Here is a 22,540-nt window from a genome sequence, read left to right on the forward strand (position 1 = left end):
GAGTAGGTACGAACTGGACATTTTGTCATATTCGACATTAAAAAAAAAAAGGGCGCTATACCATTTCACCTTGCAACATTCTGGTCAGGGTCTTTAACTCGTTTTGTGTTTTTTTCTCATCTGTTCGTCCGCTTAAACGTGTTTTAAAAATATCACTTGTTGTCATCGCTATATCTACCGAATACGACGGTTTCGTAATAATATTACATACCCATGGACATACCCTACGGCTACAGGAATATTGTATTCCAATTTGTTTTTTACGTGCTACAAAGTGGTTTTTTCAATAGAATTAATTATAATTTTTTTCTCATAATATAATTTATTTTTGGTGTGGTGAAACTTGTGAAAGCAGTTACGTCCATTCCACCGTTTGGAACTCTTGGATTCAGAGACAAATTCAATTAAAAGTGTCGTATTAAAATCATGCAAAACATAATCAACACCGTTAAAGGAACTGCACAGGGATTCGCTGGACTTTTAACTCCAGTCCTAAAGGTAATCATGCACGTGTATATTATTAATTTCAAATAAAAATTGTCTCATCAACAACAAGAAAATATAACAGCTTTGCTTAATATTTTGTTACAATATTTTAGAATTTTAGATAAACAATTAATATTTGTTGAAATAACTACAGCATATTATGTAAATAGAATACTACCTACTTAGTAACTATCGACATAATTGACCAATGGGTTAATTTATTTTCAGAACAATAATTTAGCATATTTTATAAATGGTTACTATATTATATTTATTTACTTATTTTATCATACTAAATGATAAGTATTTTTTGCAATATGTATCTACATGCATTTCATATTTTTAAATAAAAACAATGATACTATTTTGTAGGAATCAAAATTTAAAGATACAGGAGTAGTTACACCAAATGAATTTGTAACTGCTGGTGACCATTTAGTGCATACATGTCCAACTTGGGAATGGGCTTGTGGTGATGAATGCAAGATTAAATCTTATTTGCCAAAAGATAAACAATATCTAATTACAAGAAATGTTCCCTGTTTACGCCGATATCAACAAGTAACTAAACAATTTATTTGAATCACATGAATTTATTTATAGATTATTTTATTAACATGTACATTTTTAGATTGAGAACAGCGAAATTATTGAAAATATTGTTGAATCAGAAGAAGGTAACGAAGGGTGGATTGAGACCCATCATTTGGATTCTTATTCCTATTCGCCTTTGAATGAAAACAATTTTGAGACATCACATCACGAAGTAAGCAATACAAAATTATAATCAAAATAAGCAACTGTTTAGCTCAAAATCTTAATTAAAATAGTCCTATAAATACATTATTATTTTAATTTAATTTTTCCTTAATGTTAATTTACCTACTTGTATTGTGTAATTATTTTTGTGACCAGTGATGGTTTATTAGGAGACAGAAATTTTTAAAACATATTATGTAGGTATGCTTTAAAAAAATATATCTGTTTAAAAAGTATTAAATGTTTTGTAGGGAAACTTTGAAGGACAAAACAAACATCATCAAGTTTCCAACATTGTAACCCATGAAAATCAAATTATACAAACTTGTAATTTCTACACTAAAAATAGTAATATGAGTGATAATGAAGATGATGATGACGACGATGAAGGTGAAGCAATAGATATGGATGCGTTTGTAGAAAGTGGTTTGTTGGAAGATGATTCGGTAACTTTTTCTCCATAAATTATAATTATTTTTTTTTTGAATTTTCAAATTATTAGGTAACATTTTTTGGTCATGGTTATATTATTTATAGATTTATTTTTGAATGAAATAAATTGAGAAGCTGAAAAATCAAAATATAAGTAGGTATGTGCATAAAATACAACTTATTAAAAATGAAAACCAATTTTAAAAGGTTTTTATAAATATATTTTATTTAGTTTAATCTGGTTATTCATTAAATTTACGTTAACTAACTGGTTATCTAACTGATTAGGTATTAGTATTTTTTTTCACTGCATAAAACTTATAAAACTTATTTTATTAAATTTGTTATTCACTCAATTTCATAGTCTTTTGATAATTATTTTATCTTTATTTTGGTTGTAACCATATATATTGTTAAAGAAAAGAAAAGATGATTAAATAAAATAATAAATTATTAAAAAATGAAATTATTTGGATGAAAATATAATTAAAACAAGAAAAGATTTTCATGCACTAAGAAATAATAAAATATGCTCATGGATCAAAATATAAATCACTATAGTAATTATTATAGTTACTATTTTAATTATTATCTATTAAATCAGCAAACTTTATACTTTTTTCTCAATTATCATACTCAACTGAATAGTTATATATTATCTTTTGGTTATATTCTAATCTGCAGGTACTAGCTGACCCGTGCACTTCGAAGACCGTTAAAAATCCTACCTCTATTATATGTCTAAAAATATGTGTTAATTCGTTTTCTGTAATGATGCTAGCAAATAGCAATATATTCTTATACCTACATATAGATAATCGCTAAAATATAATCTGTATTACTACCCGTTGATGCTGGGTTAAAGTAAAAAAAAAATAAGATTGTTGAATAATTATATATATATATATAAATAATAGTGTCGAATGTACGGTGGAATATGGGGAATACCCCATGGTCTCTTATTCGTTACTTATTAATGATATTTTGATGTCGGTGGTAAGTGAACTACGCCCTTCCCTTAGGGAAATTAAATATATGCTAACGTATATCTCCCCTTGTTAAAATCATAAATACACCACTAATAATTAAATATTTGGCACGGTCGTACGCTCAACTGCGAAAACGCTCTGTTGATGTTTGTGAGCACCCAGATGGGTGATCACCCGGGTTTTTAGATACAAATTCTTGCCACACATGAGTACATGACACAAACATTATAGATACGTGTTCCTAAACAACCATTTCCCCCTACAAACAGCTAATCAGAGGCGGAAACTAATTCGAATTATGGGTGGGAGGAGGGAGACAAAACAATAGTATTCAATAACCACTTATTAAGAAATTTTCGCTGTGCTTACATAATATTATATGCCTAATACCTATATATATACAGATAATACATATATTTATTAGGTATATTATATACCAACTAATAACAATCTTGCTCTAAAAATAAAAGCATATAAATTGGAATAATAAATATAAATTATAATACTTAATAATACAATTTATCAAATAAAAGTATAATTTACTTTGTGATATAATAGTATCCACCATAATTTTTTTTTAACAATACCTATAACCATTACCTAATCAAAAATGCATTTCCAAAAATGGAGTAATTATAAATGAAACTGATACCTCATTTTTCTATCAAATTTCTATTTCTATTTATTGTTTTATTTTCATTTAACCATAAAAAAAAGTATAAAATGTTTTATATCAAATGTTCAATGTATGAGGGAAATTGCCCCCCTCTTGCTACCCTAGATTGCGCCTCTGCAGCTTATGACCATAGTTTCCGGGCTTATGATAAATAAAATAAAAAAAAAAAAAAAAATAACACAAATATTTAAAACATAAATACATAATAGTTATTAAATTATTATGTATTTATGTTTTAAATATTTGTGTTATCACCGTGCGTCGTACAGACCACGACGACAACGGAGACCGTTTTTTATTATTTTAATATATTGTAATAATTGTAATAGCAGCGTAATAGTTAGTCTATCATCTGTCACCATCCGCCAAGTTCGGAGCGAGCACAATGTTATAACTTATAATAATATAGACATTATATTTAAATGCCGTTATTGTTTCTTTTTCTAAATATCACCAAGTTGACAACTTTTAATCGAATATCTCGATGTTTTTCTTACGTACTAAACATTACATATGCCACGGAACGACGGAACGAAAAAAAACAATTTCAATCACCTGCTATGGCCGCTATATGGGAAATAATTGATATTCCGTTTTACATAAAAACTAAATTTATTAATAATATTATTATATTATATAACAATTCTACTGTTATTTCACAATGCCACAATGTAAAAGTGTATATTATACTATGTTGTAATTAATGTACTAGCCGCCAGGCAGTAATGCACGTCACCATTGCCGATGACGACACAGCAGAATTGCAGCAGAAGTGGTAATAGTGGAGCAGCGACGTCATTTGGACATTTGGAGAGTCACGGGGTAGCAATAACAGTGAAAACCAAGAGGGAGTGAGCTAATGAGATTTTTCCCTCCCTTTTACCCCTCCCCATAGATCACGTGAAATCTAAAAAATCTTTACAACAATTAAATTAATTGAGACAACATTAAACTAATTAATGTTTTGGACTTTTCTCTTTTGACGGCTCATTTGCACACGGAGTACTTGCGTTAGAAAAAGAAATCATGAAAATCAGTCGAGTAGGTAGAACTTCAGATATAACAGCCATAAGAAAGACACAAGAAATCACATCCACAAGAAATTGCCTAACGTTTTAATAATATTTTAAGTTAAAGATTCTAATCATTATTTGATTGATAAACACTACATTTAATGGCATCATAAGTTAATCTAATTATACATTTAAGGGGATTGGAAAAGGTGATTTTCTGTTTTTGTCTAACACACGTATAACCAGTGGCGGACTGAACTTAAATTTTAAATGACGCAATTTCATATTCAAATATATACCACCAGTCACCACCCCCTAATCAAGGCTAAATACGCTGTAAAAGTCTAGTACATAGAATATAGATAGACAGATAGTAGATCTAGTATACAGTTGTATACATTATTTACTTATAAAAAGTTAGCATGTGATTCCACGCCACTGGCACGGGATGGTAGCATCCCCTGTAAAATGCTGACGCAGCTGCATCAAACTTGACCCCTTCAGTCCACCACTACGTACAACATATGATTATAGACGTGTTCTATTGCCAACGTACCGATTGATATAATGAAGCGATAAGAGTCTGTAGACAGATTTGAATGTGTCGTCAAGTCTTCTTGAGATCGACTTTACCACATTTTTGAAATACTTAACCCCTCAAAATCCTAAAAACTATACATTAAAAAAGAATAATTAAAGAATTTACATATTTTAATTTTTAGAGAAGATTTGATAATAAAATCAAAAATGCGGGAAAGTCGATCTCAAGAAGACTTGTAGAAAAATTCAAATCTGTTTTCAGATTTTATATCGCTTCATTATATTAATTGGTACGTTGAAAAAAGGAAATAGAATACATCTATAATCTTATGTTGTACGTGTTTTAGACAGACAGAAAATAACCGCTTGCATCCCCTTAATGTTTTTGTCAATTGTTCTTATAGCTTATTTTAGAGCGGAGCGATGAACGTATTGATTTTAAAATGATGTTTTTTTATTTATTTATTTGTTAATTTTATTTTTTAGTATATGTGTAAACGTTAAGTTTTCGAAATAATATGGTACGATTTACTTCAGGTTAAATCTTGACAAAACTCATCAAAATCTCGAAAATTTGCAAATTATTTTGTACATAAAAATGTATACTTAGGTATAATATTTAATTTTTATAGCCAAAGGTAGACACTTAAAAACAAGGTTTTTCATTAGTAGTTGATATTGTTACCAAAAATCTATAAAATGTAATAAAATAGTCGTTTTCTTATAATCTTATTAAGTTCAAATTTGTAATAAAATTTTTTTGATTATTTTAGTTTTTTTTTCAATAAATATACCTATTAAAAAATATTGCTTGGTAGAATAGTTTGAAAATTGAGTATAAGATCTTTTATGAGTTGATCTAATAAATAGCAGTTAAGTTATTAAAGATACAAATCCCTGTTTTTTTTTTTAGAATCATTTAGCTTAAATGTTGATAAAATTGACCAAAATATCGAAAACATGTAAATTATTTAGTACTTAAAAATTCATAAAATGTTCAATTTTTATAGGTCAATGCTTAAAATTTAAAACAAGTTTTTTGTAAGTAATTGATAATCCAAAAAATTCAAATACCGGTTTTTTTGTAGATATTTTAAGTGTTATTAATGTACACAAAAATTGATGTATAAACTAAGAATAACGATTTTAGTTATTATGTTTTAACATATCAAATTGTAATTTGTAATTTACAATAATGATTCACGCGGATGATTTTGAGTGATATTCAAGAGTATAAAATTGGAAATAGTATTGATACCGTTGATAGGTTATAATTGAAAATACCCAATATTTTCCAAATAAACGTGAAAAAAAATAAACAAAAACATATGGTTATTCTTACATTGGTATGCATTGATCCCTAAACAATCTGATTTTAAACATATATAATATTTCTATCTCTGGTAAATACATTGTTTTTTGCAAGTAATATATGAATTCAACCCACTAGCTACCATATTACTAATAGCATTATAAATAAAATATAAAATATCTTAGGTTGTTAGACCATCTCCACTCAGAATCGTTATTCGTTTACAATGATAAAATAACATTGAATTCAAATTTATCACCATCCATTATAACAGTGACCCACTTGAAACCTACAGTACAACAGAGTGACATCCTCTTACTCACTTTTTTTTATGTAATACATAATTTTTTTTAAATACAAGAACATGAATTTTTTTTAATTTAATTTTAATTAATTTATCTGGTATCAGATATTTATTATTAATATTGTTTTAAGGCAACTGTTTATTCAATACAAAAAGAAAGAAAACAGTTAAAAAGAACATCTATTGATGACATATTAAAAACCAGAACTTATGATTTACATATAACATATGATAAATTTTATCAAACTCCAAGATTGTGGATTTATGGTTATAATGAAGTAAGAATTCAACAATATGAATATAATAAATTTATTTAAATGATAAGCGTACAAATTTTGATATCTTAGACATTATAATCTAATTTTAAATTTTGAAAAAAAAAACTGTTTGTATATTTTAGAGTAAAAAACCATTAAGTGTTGAAGAAATGTACGAAGATGTGAGCCAGGATTATGCAAAGAAAACTATTACCATGCTTTCTCACCCTCATGTTCCTGGTCCGTTAATGGCTTCCATACATCCCTGCAAGTATGTATAGTAAATTGAATTAATAGAAATAAACTAGACTGTGGTAATGTTAGTTTGTTGTACCTCAAGTGTTACACTAAAATTAGATCTATCTATAAAATATTAGTTTGTGTAAGTTGTGAGATATTTTAAGGTTAATAGGCTAATAGGCAAAGGGTTTTTAATTTGGCCATAGATTTGGGAGTTTTGATATGTTTTATTTGTTTTATACATTTTTCTACACATCACCATATAACATTTCAACATTTCTGAAAGTTTTATAGTAAGAAAAATCTTAATCAGCGATTAAATATTGTTTACAGGCACGCAGAAGTTATGAAAAAACTTATAAAAATTATGAAAAAACGAAGTAAAAATTTAAAAGTACACATGTACTTAATCATATTTTTGAAATTTGTACAGTCAGTGATACCAACCATAGATTATGATTATACACAGAATATTAATTTATAGCAATAATTAAGTTGAAAACACATATATAAAAATGTCAGAAAAAATATTTTTAGCCCAAATTTGTTACATAAAAATATTAAATTTAATTCACAAAATAAATGAAAAAAAAAAAAGACAAATATAAAACATATAATTTAATTTTTAATATTTATTTTTTATTATTAGAAGCAGTTCAAAGTATTTTTTAAATGAGTTGGATTTTATAATATTATTATATATTAAGTAATATTAAAATGTATTCATTTATATTTCTTACATTTACTAAGTTTCTTAATAATTTATAGGTTAAGGTGATATTAGATGCATTTTTGGAAATTTAAAAATAATAGTATTATATAATTTAATTATTAGATAACTTCAATTGTTTTATCAGTTTATATAGTATGAGATGTTTTGTTAATACATTCAATTTATATGTAATTTTTAAGATTCTTTTTGTAAATAGTTTCAAAAATTGAAATTATGACATGAGTGCAAATATCTTAAATTATTTATAAGAACCGGAATTCCCAATAATCAAAAAAAATACACAGGCCTCTTCATCGTTCCAAGTAAAATTCAGCATTTGGATAAAATACCTTCAGTCAAACTATTCCGGGTTAAATAAATCAATTGAAAAGACAAGATATTAAAATTAAAATCAATTTGGAAAATATCTCGTTTTAAAAAATAAAATTAATTTTTAAATCACATTTAATCTGTTAATGAATGTCAAGTAAAAATTAGAAATTATAACTAATATTTTATAGGTGAATCTTCTTAGTTTCACTGCTCCATTAATCAAAACATTGAATATTTAATTCATTAATTCCAACGACAAAGATTAAATAAATAAAATATTTTCCAAAATGTTAATAATTTTTTGAGAAAATGATAACTCTCTCTATGAAATGATATACTCCATAGAGTGTTTATAAATTAATAATTAAATTAAATTTTCAAAAATGCAAAGTTGTTAAATAGAGGTAATATATTAGTTTATAATTGTTATTAATTTACTTTAACATATAAATATAATATTACTTGGATGGTATATTATTATGAAAAGAAAATTTATAAATAATAATAATAATATATATATATATATTTAAACAGACTATTTTCAATTATTTTCTTAGTTTGGATATTTTGTTTTATCCTTTGATTATTTAATACCGGATATTTGAGCACAGATATTTTGACCAAAATTTATGAAATTTGTTATTCTTTTGTTTGGGCAAATTAATTTATTCAATTATACATATAATTATATATAATATAAATAATTGAATAAGATAATTTTTATACAAATATAATGATAAATTTATTTTAAGAAGTAGAATAATTAGAAAAATCTAAATTGTTTAGTTTAAATAGTAGAAATGCAAATAAAAATAATACCATTTCAGCATTAACATATGTATGATAAATCTCAATGTTACCATTGTCAATTATCTCTTGTTTGATCGCAAAAGGAGGATTTCTAAATCAATAAAATTAAAAAAAAAATGTTTAGTAAAGATAATACAAATATAAATATTATATTTCAACATTAACATACACTTGGTTCTCCGTGTTCTCAAAATTTTGAGTTGGTTGGTTATATTCTTCTGTAGTAGGATAAACCATATTCTCATTTTCCTGGGCCCTAAATCAATAAATTAAAAATAATAACTTTTATAGTACAGATAGTGATGAGAAAACAAATATTTTTTAATATTAACATATTAACATACATATAGCTATCAGTGTTGTAACTCTCATCAAAAATTTCTTGCTTAATTGTTGCCGCAGAATAATAATGGTTCATATTAGACATATTTTCTTCTTCTTGGGGCCTAAAACAATACAATGTTAACTTAAAGCAATACAAGTATAAAAATTATAATTCATCATCAGGGTTGCTACTCATTTTTTTTTAAGAGGGTAAGTTTTATTTTAAATTAAGTGAGCAATGTTCTGATAAAAAGTGAGTATTGTTTATTGAAAATATAAATAAATATAACAGATTTTAAAATGATTTTTTTTAACTATAAATTAGTTACAACATAATATTAACAGTAAACATTTTTTTTTAATCTACAATAACAGTTACTTCATATAATGGTGTATATTTGTAAAATTTAAAATTTAATTGATTGTAAGCATGTATGTAAAAACATTATACTATAGATAGTAATTGTGATATTGTAGATTAGAATTTTTTTTTTTAATTATTAATACCATGCTGTAAACAATAATCAGTATTAAAAAGTAAACATCTCTAAAACTGTTGATCAATTTTTTATTTTTGGTACCACATAATTTTATCAGGTTCAAAAAACCAACACAACAAATATATCAAAAAGCACAAACATAAAAATAATAATAATTTTTTAAAACGTCAGATGAAAAGAAATTATCTATAAAATTATAGAATATAATGAGTGGATAGTTCACCTTATATAAATATTTAAAATATTAATTGATTATTCTTTTTTTACCAGATGTTTGTTTAGCCAGAAATTTTTGATACAGGTTTTTCTTGTTTTACTATTCATTGGACATAATATTAAATAATGAGTATACAAAAAATATAAAATTAAAATTATAATATTATAATTTTCAAAAATTTCAGTTAAAAAAAAAAACAATAATCAATTATTACTTTAATTATTGTTTATGGTATAATGATATAAAATAATATAATAAAATACAAATACAAATATTTAGAAATTAAAATGATGAAAGAAACCTTTTAATTATGTATTGATGCATGTAATTTCATATAATTTTCTACTGTATTTTTAAGAAGTTAGTCCATGTTTTTAATTTTTCTTTTTTTTTTTGTTGGATTATTTCTGCCAGTTTTTGAGATCCTTTTAAAAGGTGGACTCCCTTAATATATTATATTCACTGGATCAAAATGTCACCAAATATTATTTGACGTACTAAATGATGGGTCACTATCAACACCGACCATCCTGTTTGAATTGATTTAAAAAAACCTTTCCATTGTTGCTATTATTTAAATTTTCCAAATATTACCTATAATTTATATTATTTGAACGATCAACATTGTAATTTTGGTATACAACTTTATAAGAATATTATTTTTACATTTTATACAAATGATTAGAAATAATTATGACTGTCAATTCAATGCATAAAAATGTTAAAAATCTCAAAAAATAAAAAGTATAAATCTTAAAAAATTAATTAAAATCCCTGATAAATATATTAAAATCTAATCAGATTCAGTATAAGTTAATACTTATAAATAGAGTAATCTCTATGTGGAATTTAAAAAATATTATAATCCCTGAAGTGTAAAATATTTAAAATTAAAGATTTTATTAATTTAGAATAAAGTGCGTTCAGAATATTTAAAAGACGTATATCAAATAAATAAAAATAATTTATATAATGTGCCATAAATGTTAATTGTTGGATATTATTAATTATTATTAAAAAGTAATAAAAATGATATGATGACATAAAAAAATTAAAATTTTCAATATTGTATTAATATCTAATTTAAACTGTCTTAAAGAAAATATATTTTATAGCAAGCTAGAAGTTAAATATTTTTCAAAATATTCCAAGTTCTGGTTCTATTAATATCTTATAAATTATCTAAAAAAATTAATATAAATGAGTTTTTTAAGTAATAAATGAAATAAATGAGTAAAAGCACATTAAAAAAAAAAAATAAGTGAAAGAAAGTGAATGCGCTACAACATAAACATACGTATACGGGTCATAATAAGAATTGTCTTGTATCTCTTGCTTGATCATGGTGTTATCAACGTAGCTACACGACGGTTTATTGAGATTTTCATTATTTTGTGTTCTAAAGAAAAAAAAGAAAATTTTTGAAGATAGAGCAAGTATAACAATTATATTACAACATTAACATACGTATCCATGTCATCATCATTTTGAGTGTAATGTGGTATGATCATGTTAGGTATAAAGCCATTTGATGGATGATACATACTTCCCACTTCTTGTGTTCTAAATCAATAAAATTAAAAAATTAAAATTTTTATGTTAAGATAGATAGTACAAGTATAAAGTTTATATTTAAACATTAACATACGCATTGATATTCATGTTATAATTTTGAATATAATGAGGGTAAACTGTAGGCATAAAATCATTTGCCTCGTTTGATGTAGTCTCTTCTTCTTGATTCCTAAATCAATATAAATAATAATATAATTTTAAGTAAATATAGTTTTACTCAACATACGTAAACATCCCTATGTTATCGTAATTTTGAATTTCCTGCGGGATGATGTTAGGTATCAAATAATTTTCTTCGTATGATTTTTCCACGCCATCTTCTGATCTAAATCAATAAAAATAATAGTGATATGTTAAAGTAACGATAGTGCATTTAACATACTCATTCATCTCTATGTTATCATCATTTAGAATATCTTGTGGGATGATGCTAGATATTAAATAATTTTCTTCGTCTGAAGTTTCCACCTCATCTTCTGATCTAAAACAATAAAAAAAATAGTAACATGTTAAAGTAAGAATAGTGCATTTAACATACTCATTCATCTCTATGTTATTGTCATTTAGAATATCCTGTGAGATGATGTTAGAAATCGAATTATTTTCTTCGTCTGAAGTTTCCACCTCATCTTCTGATCTAAATCAATAAAAATAATAGTAACATGTCAAAGTAAGGATAGTGCATTTAACATACTCATTCATCTCTATGTTATCGTCATTTAGAATATCCTGTGAGATGATGTTAGAAATCGAATTATTTTCTTCGTCTGAAGTTTCCACCTCATCTTCTGATCTAAAACAATAAAAATAATAGTAACATGTCAAAGTAAGGATAGTGCATTTAACATACTCATTCATCTCTATGTTATCGTCATTTAGAATATCCTGTGAGATGATGTTAGAAATCGAATTATTTTCTTCGTCTGAAGTTTCCACCTCATCTTCTGATCTAAATCAATAAAAATAATAGTAACATGGCAAAGTAAGGATAGTGCATTTAACATACTCATTCATCTCTATGTTATCGTCATTTAGAATATCCTGTGAGATGATGTTAGAAATCGAATTATTTTCCTCATCTGATTTTTCCTCGTCATCTTCTGATCTAAAACAATAAAAATAATAGTAACATGTTAAAGTAAGGATAGTGCATTTAACATACTCATTCATCTCTATGTTATCGTCATTTAGAATATCCTGTGGGATGATGCTAGGGATCAATTCATTTTCCTCATCTGATTTTTCCTCGTCATCTTTTGATCTAAAACAATAAAAATAATAGTAACATGTTAAAGTAAGAATAGTGCATTAACATACTCATTCATCTCTATGTTATCGTCATTTAGAATATCCTGTGGGATGATGCTAGGCATCAATTCATTTTCCTCATCTGATTTTTCCTCGTCATCTTCTGATCTAAAACAATAAAAATAATAGTAACATCAGGGTTTCTAGCAGCTATGGTATTTAAAAATAGTGAAAATAGTAAGTTTTTTTTCAACATAGTGAGTTAAAGTGAGTTACATATTATTAATAAGGATAAATAATTCGGTGATATGTCGATACGGCGGATGATGATATATTATTATTATTACTAAACAAAAAATATATATAATTTATTATTAAGTGAAGAAATTATTTTTATTACCTTACACCAGAGGTGTAAACTAAACATTTTTACATTTTTATCGAATAAAATCAGGTACCTATTAATTATTATTATAAATTAGAATTTTTGTTTTTTTGAAGTGCCGCGGCTCCCCAAACCAACACTTGCGACGCATAGTTTGAATACCTCTGGTTTATACGATTAGAACGATCTGGTACTATAATATATAGTAGTTATCATTTTTAGTGTTTCGGTCGCACTTGTTAAGTACCTAATGAAGACAATGAAGTATTACATGTGTATTTGTCTAAAAGAATCTGGCAAAAAAATGTGACCAGGCCTAGCGTTTTAAACGGGTCAGTGTGATAGAAATAATTAATAACTAATAAGATAATAATAATTTTAAATTACGAGTTACGAGTAACGTACGTCTGGACAGCTTGAATCACGGAAACAAAATAATTTAATTATGTCATGTGAACCCTAATATAATATTTCTTATAAATGTACAGTGTACACTATAAAATCTATAAATATATTTAAATATATTATATTCACTATACGGATCATACACACGCACACAAATAATACAAATAAATATTGATAAAATAAAATATCTTTAAACGAAACCTAATAATAACACATGGAGAATTAAAATAAAAATCATATTAATAATAACGTGATGGCGAAGGAGCATGCAGTGTATTCAAACACCAAAACTGAAACGCCGATAACAAAAATGCGGGTCTCGCTCGCCAACTACAGTCAATACGTTAAAACCTACATACGTCATACATTATAATATCATATAATAATATAAATATTAATAAAATTTTATTTTCGTATCCATTATATTTTTTTTCAATATTTCAGAAATTTTAAACAAACGTAGGCCGTAGGGGCTTATAATTATTTTCTAGATTATAAAGATAAATAGTGAGAAAAGTGAGGACATTTAAGATATAGTAAAAAAAGGTGAGTTGATTGAAAAATAGTGAGAAATAGTGAAATAAGTGAGTCACTAGAAACCCTGTAGTAACATGTTAAAGTAAGAATAGTGCATTAACATACTCATTCATCTCTATGTTATCGTCATTTAGAATATCCTGTGGGATGATGCTAGGCATCAATTCATTTTCCTCATCTGATTTTTCCTCGTCATCTTCTGATCTAAAACAATAAAAATAATAGTAACACATTAAAGTAAGAATAGTGCATTAACATACTCATTCATCTCTATGTTATCGTCATTTAGAATATCCTGTGGGATGATGCTAGGCATCAATTCATTTTCCTCATCTGATTTTTCCTCGTCATCTTCTGATCTAAAACAATAAAAATAATAGTAACATGTTAAAGTAAGGATAGTGCATTTAACATACTCATTCATCTCTATGTTATCGTCATTAAGAATATCCTGTGGGATGATGCTAGGGATCAATTCATTTTCCTCATCTGATTTTTCCTCGTCATCTTTTGATCTAAATCCAAAAAATAATAGTAACAAGTCAAATTAAGGATAATGCATTTAACATACTCATTCATCTCTATGTTATCATCATTTAGGATATTCTGTGGGATGATATTAGGTATCAAATCATTTGCTTCGTCTGGTTTTTCCTCGTCATCTTTTGATCTAAATCAATAAAAATATATATTTTAAAAGATAGTGCAAGTTTAACAACAAAATAAGAAAATGGTTATATGAGAACTTTAGAATTTATTGGTGAATATCCAATGTTCAAACACTCTTAAAAAAAATGAATTTGATTTTCTGGAAGACTTTTGGTTTTTATTAAATGCAGGAAAATTTGACTTAATTTTCAAAGCTTAGATATAAAAAGATTTTTTTATGAATTTCTAACTCAAAATAGTTACCAAATGTTTGTGCAATTTACGAATTTTACCGAATACGAACTTCAGACACTCATAAAAAATTACTGTAGATTTATGCTTAACTATTTATTTTTTTTTATTTCCACTAACTAACAAAGAACCTTGAATAACATTTTTAAATGGTCTTAGACCTAGAAAAATTTTTTTCATTGACAAGTTAAAAATAACTAATAATCGAAAATCTCATATTATAATTCAACACGAGTCAAATTATTTTAAAAATTGTGTGGTATATAGGATTTCCTAATTTAACAAAAATATCTTGTATCAACAGTAGCTTTTTTTAGTAACACCAAAAATCAAAATTGACTATTTCAAAAACTAATTTTGTGTAAAAATTAGTTTTTCTTAAATTATATTTTTGTTTTTTCAGCACTCATGAAAACTACATTTAACCACTAAAAAAGATACTGAAATTTAAAATAGAAGATTATTTTGATTACTCATGTATTAACAGACACAGATAAAAATAAAAACATTGTAAAATAAATATATTCATCATTACGCTTAGAATCTAATATTATACATAAACATGAACATACACATCCAAATTCTTGTTATCATAATTTTGAGAAGATTCTGGGTTGTTAATGTCAAGTATAAAACCATTTCCTGCGTTGGATGTACTCTCGTTTTTTTCTTGTGTTCTAAAAACATAATGATAAAAATAAAAATGTTTAAGTGAAAATAGTACACATATAAGTTATATTTTAATGTTTACATACGTATATGTATTGACATCTTTGATATCAAAACTTTGTATATCTTTTCTAATAAATATTTTAGGCTTAAAATCAGTTGTTGGATTAGAGGTATTCCCTGTTTCTTGTTTTCTAAATCAATAAAATTAAAAAAAAAAAATGTTTTAACAAATAATCCATAATTATTATACGCTTATATCAGAGGTATTCAAACTTTTTCATTTCACAACTCCCTTGTATCTTCACAATATTTTGACGGCTGCCAAATTATAGGTCACTTTCTAATCAATGGTGTTAATTAGTTGATTAATATGGACAATAACAATAAGACAAAAAAGTTATCAAATAGAAATTAAACTTCAAATTTCTATGATTGTGATAATGATCAAAAATAATGTTTATATTTCTATATCACAGTAAATGTTGTTTCTAGTTTTTTAACATGGATTCATTCACCAACTATTGTGACACGCCTGGATGCCACAAAGCACAGATTGAATACCTTTAGTTAAAATGAGTTAGTACATTTTTATGCTTGGTCCAGACCAAAAAACATTTGTCGTTGACCAATATTTATGTTGCCACTTATGATGGTAAATCAGAAACATTGTAGACGAAAATTTTTTTATGCGGTCTAGTCGAGGCTTTAAATCCATGGATTTAATTAAATTTATACTGGTAAATACATCAATATTTAATATATACAATATATATAAAATGTTTCAATCTTAATTAAACATGTATGCTTTAGGACAACATAACGGAGAAAACAATAATTCTCACTCGCACAAAAGCTTCTGAGCAAATAAACAACCTAACATTTAAATAAGAGTGATGCAAAATGTAATGGTGTTATATTTAGCAATGGCATCGGTTATGTTGGCTAAAGGTGTGGTCAAGCACAGAGTTGGCTGTCGTATCGGACGGATACGCAGATCTCAGATGTGTTATTCTACAGACTGCATAGACAGCCCACTTTCTGTTTGGAAGTGCCTTAACACATTTTTATACAAAACCATAACTCATAAGTTCAATATTAACGTAAAAATAATACAATGGGAATGTGATCAATAAAAAAGCAAACATCCGTGTACTTCAAAACGTTTTAACATCATCATATTAAAGTTATATGTTATATGTTTTGAAAAGTAATACTCACTTGCCACAATACTTTTCGATTTCTTCTTTCGACAATCTGGCGAGTTTTAACTGCACATTGAAGTTTAAGGTTGGATACAGCCGTTTCAATTTTTCTTTGCTGTACGGTGGCATTTTGGAGTTGATGAAACTGAAATGTACTGACGTCAAACAACACACATTAATGTCGGACTATAAATTACAAAATGGCGGTAAACGAATGCGGTTCTATCAACGCAAATGCTATTGACCTGTCGTCAAATAACTATCACCGCAAAACGATTTATTACGCTATTAAAAAATATATATATATTTATATATACTTAATATCGACGCACGACACGTGCACAAAACACAAACGACCGAGACCGTTTGAGAAATCAAATATATCGAATTAAACGTTAAGCTATGTATCACTGCGCTAGGTACACCATAACATCAAAATCCGTAATGTACTGTAGTATGGTTAATACTTAGTTATATAGATGCGTGAAAACGTATGCGTACCGAACGCCGGCCATCTTACATTGTTAAGCACTGTCGTTACTCGTTTGTTACGATCGCCGACTATCGTAAAGCGCTGTAACTACAACCGCGGTATTGTGTTATCGCGATTACGCGTGAGCGTCGTGGGCCGTGGGCCAGTTGTGGTATCAGTTGTTCCCCAATATGAAAATGCGGAGGTTCATTGCAATTAGGACGCGGTTAGAAATTGTACCTCCAACACAAATTATATCGCGCTACAATGATCTAACTAGCTAGACAAACATAATATCGTATACTTATTTATACTTTTAAATTGTTTCGATGGGTACGGATTTTGGATTTTTTAATTTATCACCCTGACCTTGGACTTACTGTAATGGTTGTCGCCATTATAATATTTGGTATCTATGTAACTAATACTTAACTAATTAGTAAAGTAATTATTGTAATTGACTGTTATTTTACGACAAATGTCATAATATAGGCGTATTATACGTATGAATGTATATAATACAGTAGGCGCCACAAATATAAGGTTTAATCGCTTGACTCAAAATCGCCTTGGGCGGTTCGGACGTATCCATAAGAAACATTAAGAACAAAAATCGGTTATAACTGTTATAAGACTTAAATTTCCCAAGAAAAATGGTAGAAAATAAACTTTTCTATTGATTAATATTGATTTCAAATTACGCCATGTTTCAGCGGTCTTAAACCGGTAGGTACAACTCAAATTTGATTCACGGAAACTATACAAATGGTCACTAAGATAAAAAAATGATAAATTATGAGTTCAAATACCATAGTCACGAATGGATTGGATAACCATTTACAGTAGGTACCTAAATAAAGTTACTGCTAAAATGTCTACTAACATTCAAAATCAGTTAATTTAGATAATTTACGATCCCAAACCTAAACAAATGTTTATCATAGTTTTTTAAAAATATTCTAGCTCACTCGATAAAATAGATACGAGTCGTGAATTTTTTTTACAAAAACAGTGGGTCACAAATCAAACATTTTGAAGACCATTGCCGTATAGTAATATTTACAATTTGGTTTTTTTCTCCACTTCGCCTATAAAATTCAATTGGTTATAGTTATAACTTTATAAGACTCACTTTGGGCTAGCTTCCACTGTGATATATTTTATTGTACTAAATTGTTTTTCTCTGGGTCAATATCAGTGTTTGGGACGTTCACTAAAAAAATTAATTCGTTCACGTTCAATTCTTATAAAAGTAACTCGCGCGTTCACGTTCTTTGAAAAAATGAACGCGTTCATTAGGTCGTTTATTTAATTTTTTTTTTTTCATGAATAGTTCACATAGTTCACAATTAAGATAAAAACCAATAAACATGTATAGGACTCGATCCAAAAATAAAAACAAAATTTAGACTTTAGAGCATATACATTTTCTAAAGTATCTATAAATTATATACATTTATTGAAATAGTTAATAAATTAAGCGTCTAAAAAAATCGTCGTTCACGTTTACGTTCTATTTGAAAAAAAGAGTGTTGTTTGCGTATCGTTCACTATTATTTTGAATATAAACGTGTATTCATGAACGACGTTTTTTCCAAGCACTGTTCAAAATAATTGTAAATTTAATACTCTAGGTACGTCGAAAGATTTTTAATTCGCCAACTAAAAAATATCGAAAACCACTTGGTCACGAGATAAGAGTTTTTTTTCAAATTATTTGGTGGGTAGGTTACCTCACTTAGTTGATAATTTACGAAACGTAATTTAAAAACGTGGGTATACAAAAAGGTTCTTCGTAATTATATTTTACTGTAACTAAAAAATCTAAAAAGACGATTAAATACTTGTCAGCATTATTTGTGGGTTAGGTAAGTACCCTATACTTGGAGTATACCTATACATAATGTAACAATGGCGGAATTTTAGAATGCAGTGTTTTTGCCTTTTCGAAAAAAAAACGAATTTTTCACTACATATCTTACAAATAGAAAAAAATAATTACTTAAAAAGCAATATAAATAGGTATATAATATAATAATATATTCAAAATAAGCTTAATGATAATATAAAATACCTTGAGCTAGGCTGTCTAGACTTCAACCGGAACCGTCGTTTTTCGAAATATTATAAAATGATAATAATTATTTATTGATTGAACATTTAACAAAATATTACGAAATATACAAAAATTATGGGTAAATAACACTGCAGTGCCTGATCAATGTTCGGAACTGACGCCTTTTTAATATTTCCGCCCGTTCGACACAAACGAAAAAGCGGACGACGTAGTTATGTCCATTAGCGAACTGCATCGACAACCAACATATATTGGTTATACCTTATACCTAATATTATGCTACCCACTGATGGAGGTAGATTTGAAATCGAATTCTTATATATAATCTCCCAGAGTTATTTCTCCGTCACCCCGCCCGCTTCCAGAGCCAGGCCATCGTCCAGGCCGTTGAAGTATGTTCAACGATTCAAATCCGTTGCCGTGACCCTGAACCTCCCGTCACCTATATATTTTAAAAAACACGAGTTTACAAGTCTTCGAGACTGCCTCAACAGCTAAACGCGCCTACTGCAGTACGTGCCCGCGCCATTGTTGTTATTATTATTATTATTATTATTATTGAAATTATTATTTTTGTGGGACGTGTTGGAATAATATGTCATTATTTATCGATTTTTTTCACAATTTTACTATAATTGTGTGTCGAAAAATTATTTCGGAAATATAGTACATACCTAATTATAAGTATCTTATTATTTACTTATATAAGTACCTAGCTATTTTATTATTATTGACTATTGTCATATTTTAATTCACTTGGTAATCGGAAAACTAATGTTAATCAGATTCGCATCGTAAAAAATATGCGTATTATAAGTGTTTTTGTCGAGTAAATGAAAGCAAATGGTTTTTTGACACTAAATAATAAGAATGGGATGGAGTTTGTTCATCACCAAAACGAATGTATATATACATGTATACCAAGAGTATCAGTCACACTAAACCGTTGGACAAGTCGGTTGGTTATGGGAATCATGAATCATGACAAATGTATAATATATTATTAAATTTGTCGCGAGAGGAGCAAACATTAATTCTGCAGTGAACGATAAACAGTATTGACGCAAAATTACCGCCAAATCGATTTTAATACCAAACCGTTTGCGCTTGGTATCTCCGCTTTAATGGAAAAAGAAACGAAAACGCTTTTAAGGAGTCTAGGTAAAAATCGTCCCCGCAACTAAATTTTGGCCACCGCACTCTGTCCGGACTACGAGTAAAGTTCATCGATCGAATCGTGTACTGGACATATTATATAACTTTTGTAGGCCCGCCATTTTCCATCGGCAGGTTTAACTTGTTGCGGTATCGGGTATATGACAACAGTTGATGATAGCGTTCTAAGACCGTGGTTCTAGCTGTTGATATTTTGATAACAGATGATATGCTGGTAACAGTGGTAACCGGCTAATATACAATATCATAACCAACGTACCGCATTACCGCCGCCGTTTGGTGTCGGTAGTCGGTGTTTCATGAGTGGGAAGGTAGTTGGCGAGACGCGAACAAAAGCGTCCTGCGTCATAGCAAATACTATAAATGATAATACGAGAAAGTCAATGATAATGTGGCGAAAATTAATGCCCCCAGTTTCACTATTGGTGGCCTACCTTTGCCCCTTATTATTATTATTTTTGTTCATTAATAGTCAATAGACAAACTAACAAAGAGGATAGTAATATTTATTATTTAGTTGAGGTAATATAAAAATAATTTAATGCACTTTCAAACTCTTTTATATAATTATATATTTAAAATTTACATAATAATGATAAATAAATAATTTATAAATATAATAAATAAATACATATTAACCAATATGTGTTATAGACTATAGTGATATAAAATAGGTAAATATTTATTTTTATGAATGGGTAATTTTTTTAATCTTTTTGTTAGCTGTTTTAATTTTGTATTTGGCCATATTATTATTACAACTTTTTATATAACTATTAATTAAAACATTTATACATTTTTTGATGAATTTAAGTTAACATGTATTACATATATTTATTGTCCTTATACATACAGTCTGAATCAAATAAATAATTTTACTTCTTACATTGGCTTTTGATTCCAATAGCATTTTTTGAATATTTTCTTTAAATAAACAAGTCATTCTTTTACAAAAATCAATCGTTGAATCAAATGGATACAGCAAATCACTATTTTCATATTCTTTCATTTCAGTGAAAGTAGTACACGGGTTGAATACAGCTGTGTTACTTTTGATTGATGCATTATTCAGGATGTTCAAGTTTACTGCAAGCCCATCCTGTGACATAAGTTACCTACTGCAGATGAATTATGTGCATCCATGAGTATACTGTTGATATTTGTTGATGATAAATGTACATCTAGTATATTGTTATAAGTATCTTCGTCATTTTAAATTGTATTATCCCATGTATTAAATTAATTTACTTGTAATTTAATTGTTTTTATTTCATTAAGTTTGGTTAAAAATTGGCAGGTATCCATTTCAAAATTTCCTTCTTCTATACTATTAAAAATGTCAAAAAGGCTATCAAAAAATGAGATACATTTGGCAGTGTATGTTGCTTTACTTCTCATTTTGTTCAATGCCACTAGTGTTAATATACCAGATCTAACTGTGTGACTTAATGTTTGGGTAGCCAAACAAACCTGCATTGGGGAGAATGGTGGTAGATCCATGTGAATGGTTTTTAATTTTGGTGCTAATCTCAAGCTTTTATTTTATCTAAATTATAAATAAAAAGTAACCAAATCTTGCCAGGAATATACTTCGTCATCATTGGAAATGTCATACTTTTTAAAGTTATTTCTTACAGATTTTATAAGGTGCGGGCTATCATGGAAAAAATAAATGTTTTTACCTTCAAAATTAATGTAAGGTCTTGTATAAGTGACTCCAAACAAATTACGCATGCACAAGTTATTCGTTCCTTGATCACAAATCATCACTTTTGGTATAAGTCCTATTTCTTTTAATTTTGTTATTGTATGTGCAACAATTTGTTTAAGTCTATATCCTTTGACTGGTCCACTTGAAAAAAAGTACCCAATAACTTGTTTCCAAGGAGTAATGAGACCTTTTATCATAATAACTAAGGCTTGGTCACAGTATTTGATATTCTTTAAATCAACTATTGAATTATCTGCAAAATCTTCAAAACCACTA

The 22,540-nt window shown here is 27.3% G+C and overlaps 2 protein-coding genes across 5 annotated transcripts; one reads left to right on the forward strand and one right to left on the reverse strand.

The window, feature by feature from the left end:
* LOC107171841 (ubiquitin-like-conjugating enzyme ATG3) lies at positions 1-16,782 on the forward strand. Of its 2 annotated transcripts, XR_016190382.1 has the most exons (8): positions 1-498; positions 859-1,047; positions 1,118-1,252; positions 1,497-1,691; positions 6,643-6,789; positions 6,912-7,039; positions 16,119-16,363; positions 16,437-16,782. XR_016190382.1 is itself a non-coding variant. In XM_089220205.1 (7 exons), exons 1-7 carry the CDS (start codon positions 427-429, stop codon positions 7,490-7,492), a joined length of 1,017 nt encoding a protein of 338 aa, XP_089076331.1. In that variant the 5' UTR covers positions 18-426; the 3' UTR covers positions 7,493-8,521. The 2 variants fall into 2 exon arrangements, 1 of the variants encoding a protein (XP_089076331.1); XM_089220205.1 differs by lacking the exons at positions 16,119-16,363; positions 16,437-16,782 and adding an exon at positions 7,342-8,521 and having other exon boundaries at positions 18-498.
* Positions 6,807-19,555, reverse strand: LOC149060353 (uncharacterized). 3 transcript variants are annotated; one of them, XM_089220191.1, is made up of 23 exons: positions 19,375-19,555; positions 16,845-16,983; positions 15,710-15,817; positions 15,527-15,631; positions 14,626-14,724; positions 14,471-14,569; positions 14,315-14,413; positions 14,160-14,258; positions 12,797-12,895; positions 12,642-12,740; positions 12,486-12,584; positions 12,330-12,428; positions 12,174-12,272; positions 12,018-12,116; positions 11,862-11,960; positions 11,706-11,804; positions 11,553-11,648; positions 11,372-11,467; positions 11,202-11,303; positions 9,208-9,309; positions 9,033-9,119; positions 8,873-8,954; positions 6,807-7,033 (listed from the first exon to the last, which is right to left on the reverse strand). In XM_089220191.1, exons 2-23 carry the CDS (start codon positions 16,955-16,957, stop codon positions 6,998-7,000), a joined length of 2,115 nt encoding a protein of 704 aa, XP_089076317.1. In that variant the 5' UTR covers positions 16,958-16,983; positions 19,375-19,555; the 3' UTR covers positions 6,807-6,997. The 3 variants fall into 3 exon arrangements, with proteins under 3 accessions (XP_089076317.1, XP_089076323.1, XP_089076311.1); XM_089220197.1 differs by lacking the exon at positions 19,375-19,555 and having other exon boundaries at positions 8,914-8,954; positions 16,845-17,420; XM_089220185.1 differs by lacking the exon at positions 19,375-19,555 and having other exon boundaries at positions 16,845-17,418.
* Positions 19,556-22,540: the final 2,985 nt, after the last annotated feature.

The sequence above is a fragment of the Diuraphis noxia genome, unplaced genomic scaffold (assembly GCF_037042655.1).
Source record: "Diuraphis noxia isolate RWA-SAM2 unplaced genomic scaffold, SU_Dnox_SAM2 contig0001, whole genome shotgun sequence".
In the NCBI taxonomy this organism is placed as follows: domain Eukaryota; kingdom Metazoa; phylum Arthropoda; class Insecta; order Hemiptera; family Aphididae; genus Diuraphis; species Diuraphis noxia.

Coding starts and splice junctions, on each gene's coding strand:
- LOC107171841 (XM_089220205.1), top strand. CDS start 427: ATGCAAAACATAATCAACACCGTTAAAGGAACTGCACAGGGATTCGCT. Junction 1,048..1,117: donor GTTTACGCCGATATCAACAA/GTAACTAAACAA, acceptor GTACATTTTTAG/ATTGAGAACAGCGAAATTAT. Junction 1,253..1,496: donor TTGAGACATCACATCACGAA/GTAAGCAATACA, acceptor AATGTTTTGTAG/GGAAACTTTGAAGGACAAAA.
- LOC149060353 (XM_089220191.1), bottom strand. CDS start 16,957: ATGCCACCGTACAGCAAAGAAAAATTGAAACGGCTGTATCCAACCTTA. Junction 14,725..15,526: donor GATAACAAGAATTTGGATGT/GTATGTTCATGT, acceptor TTATTGATTTAG/ATCAAAAGATGACGAGGAAA. Junction 12,429..12,485: donor GATAACATAGAGATGAATGA/GTATGTTAAATG, acceptor TTATTGATTTAG/ATCAGAAGATGAGGTGGAAA.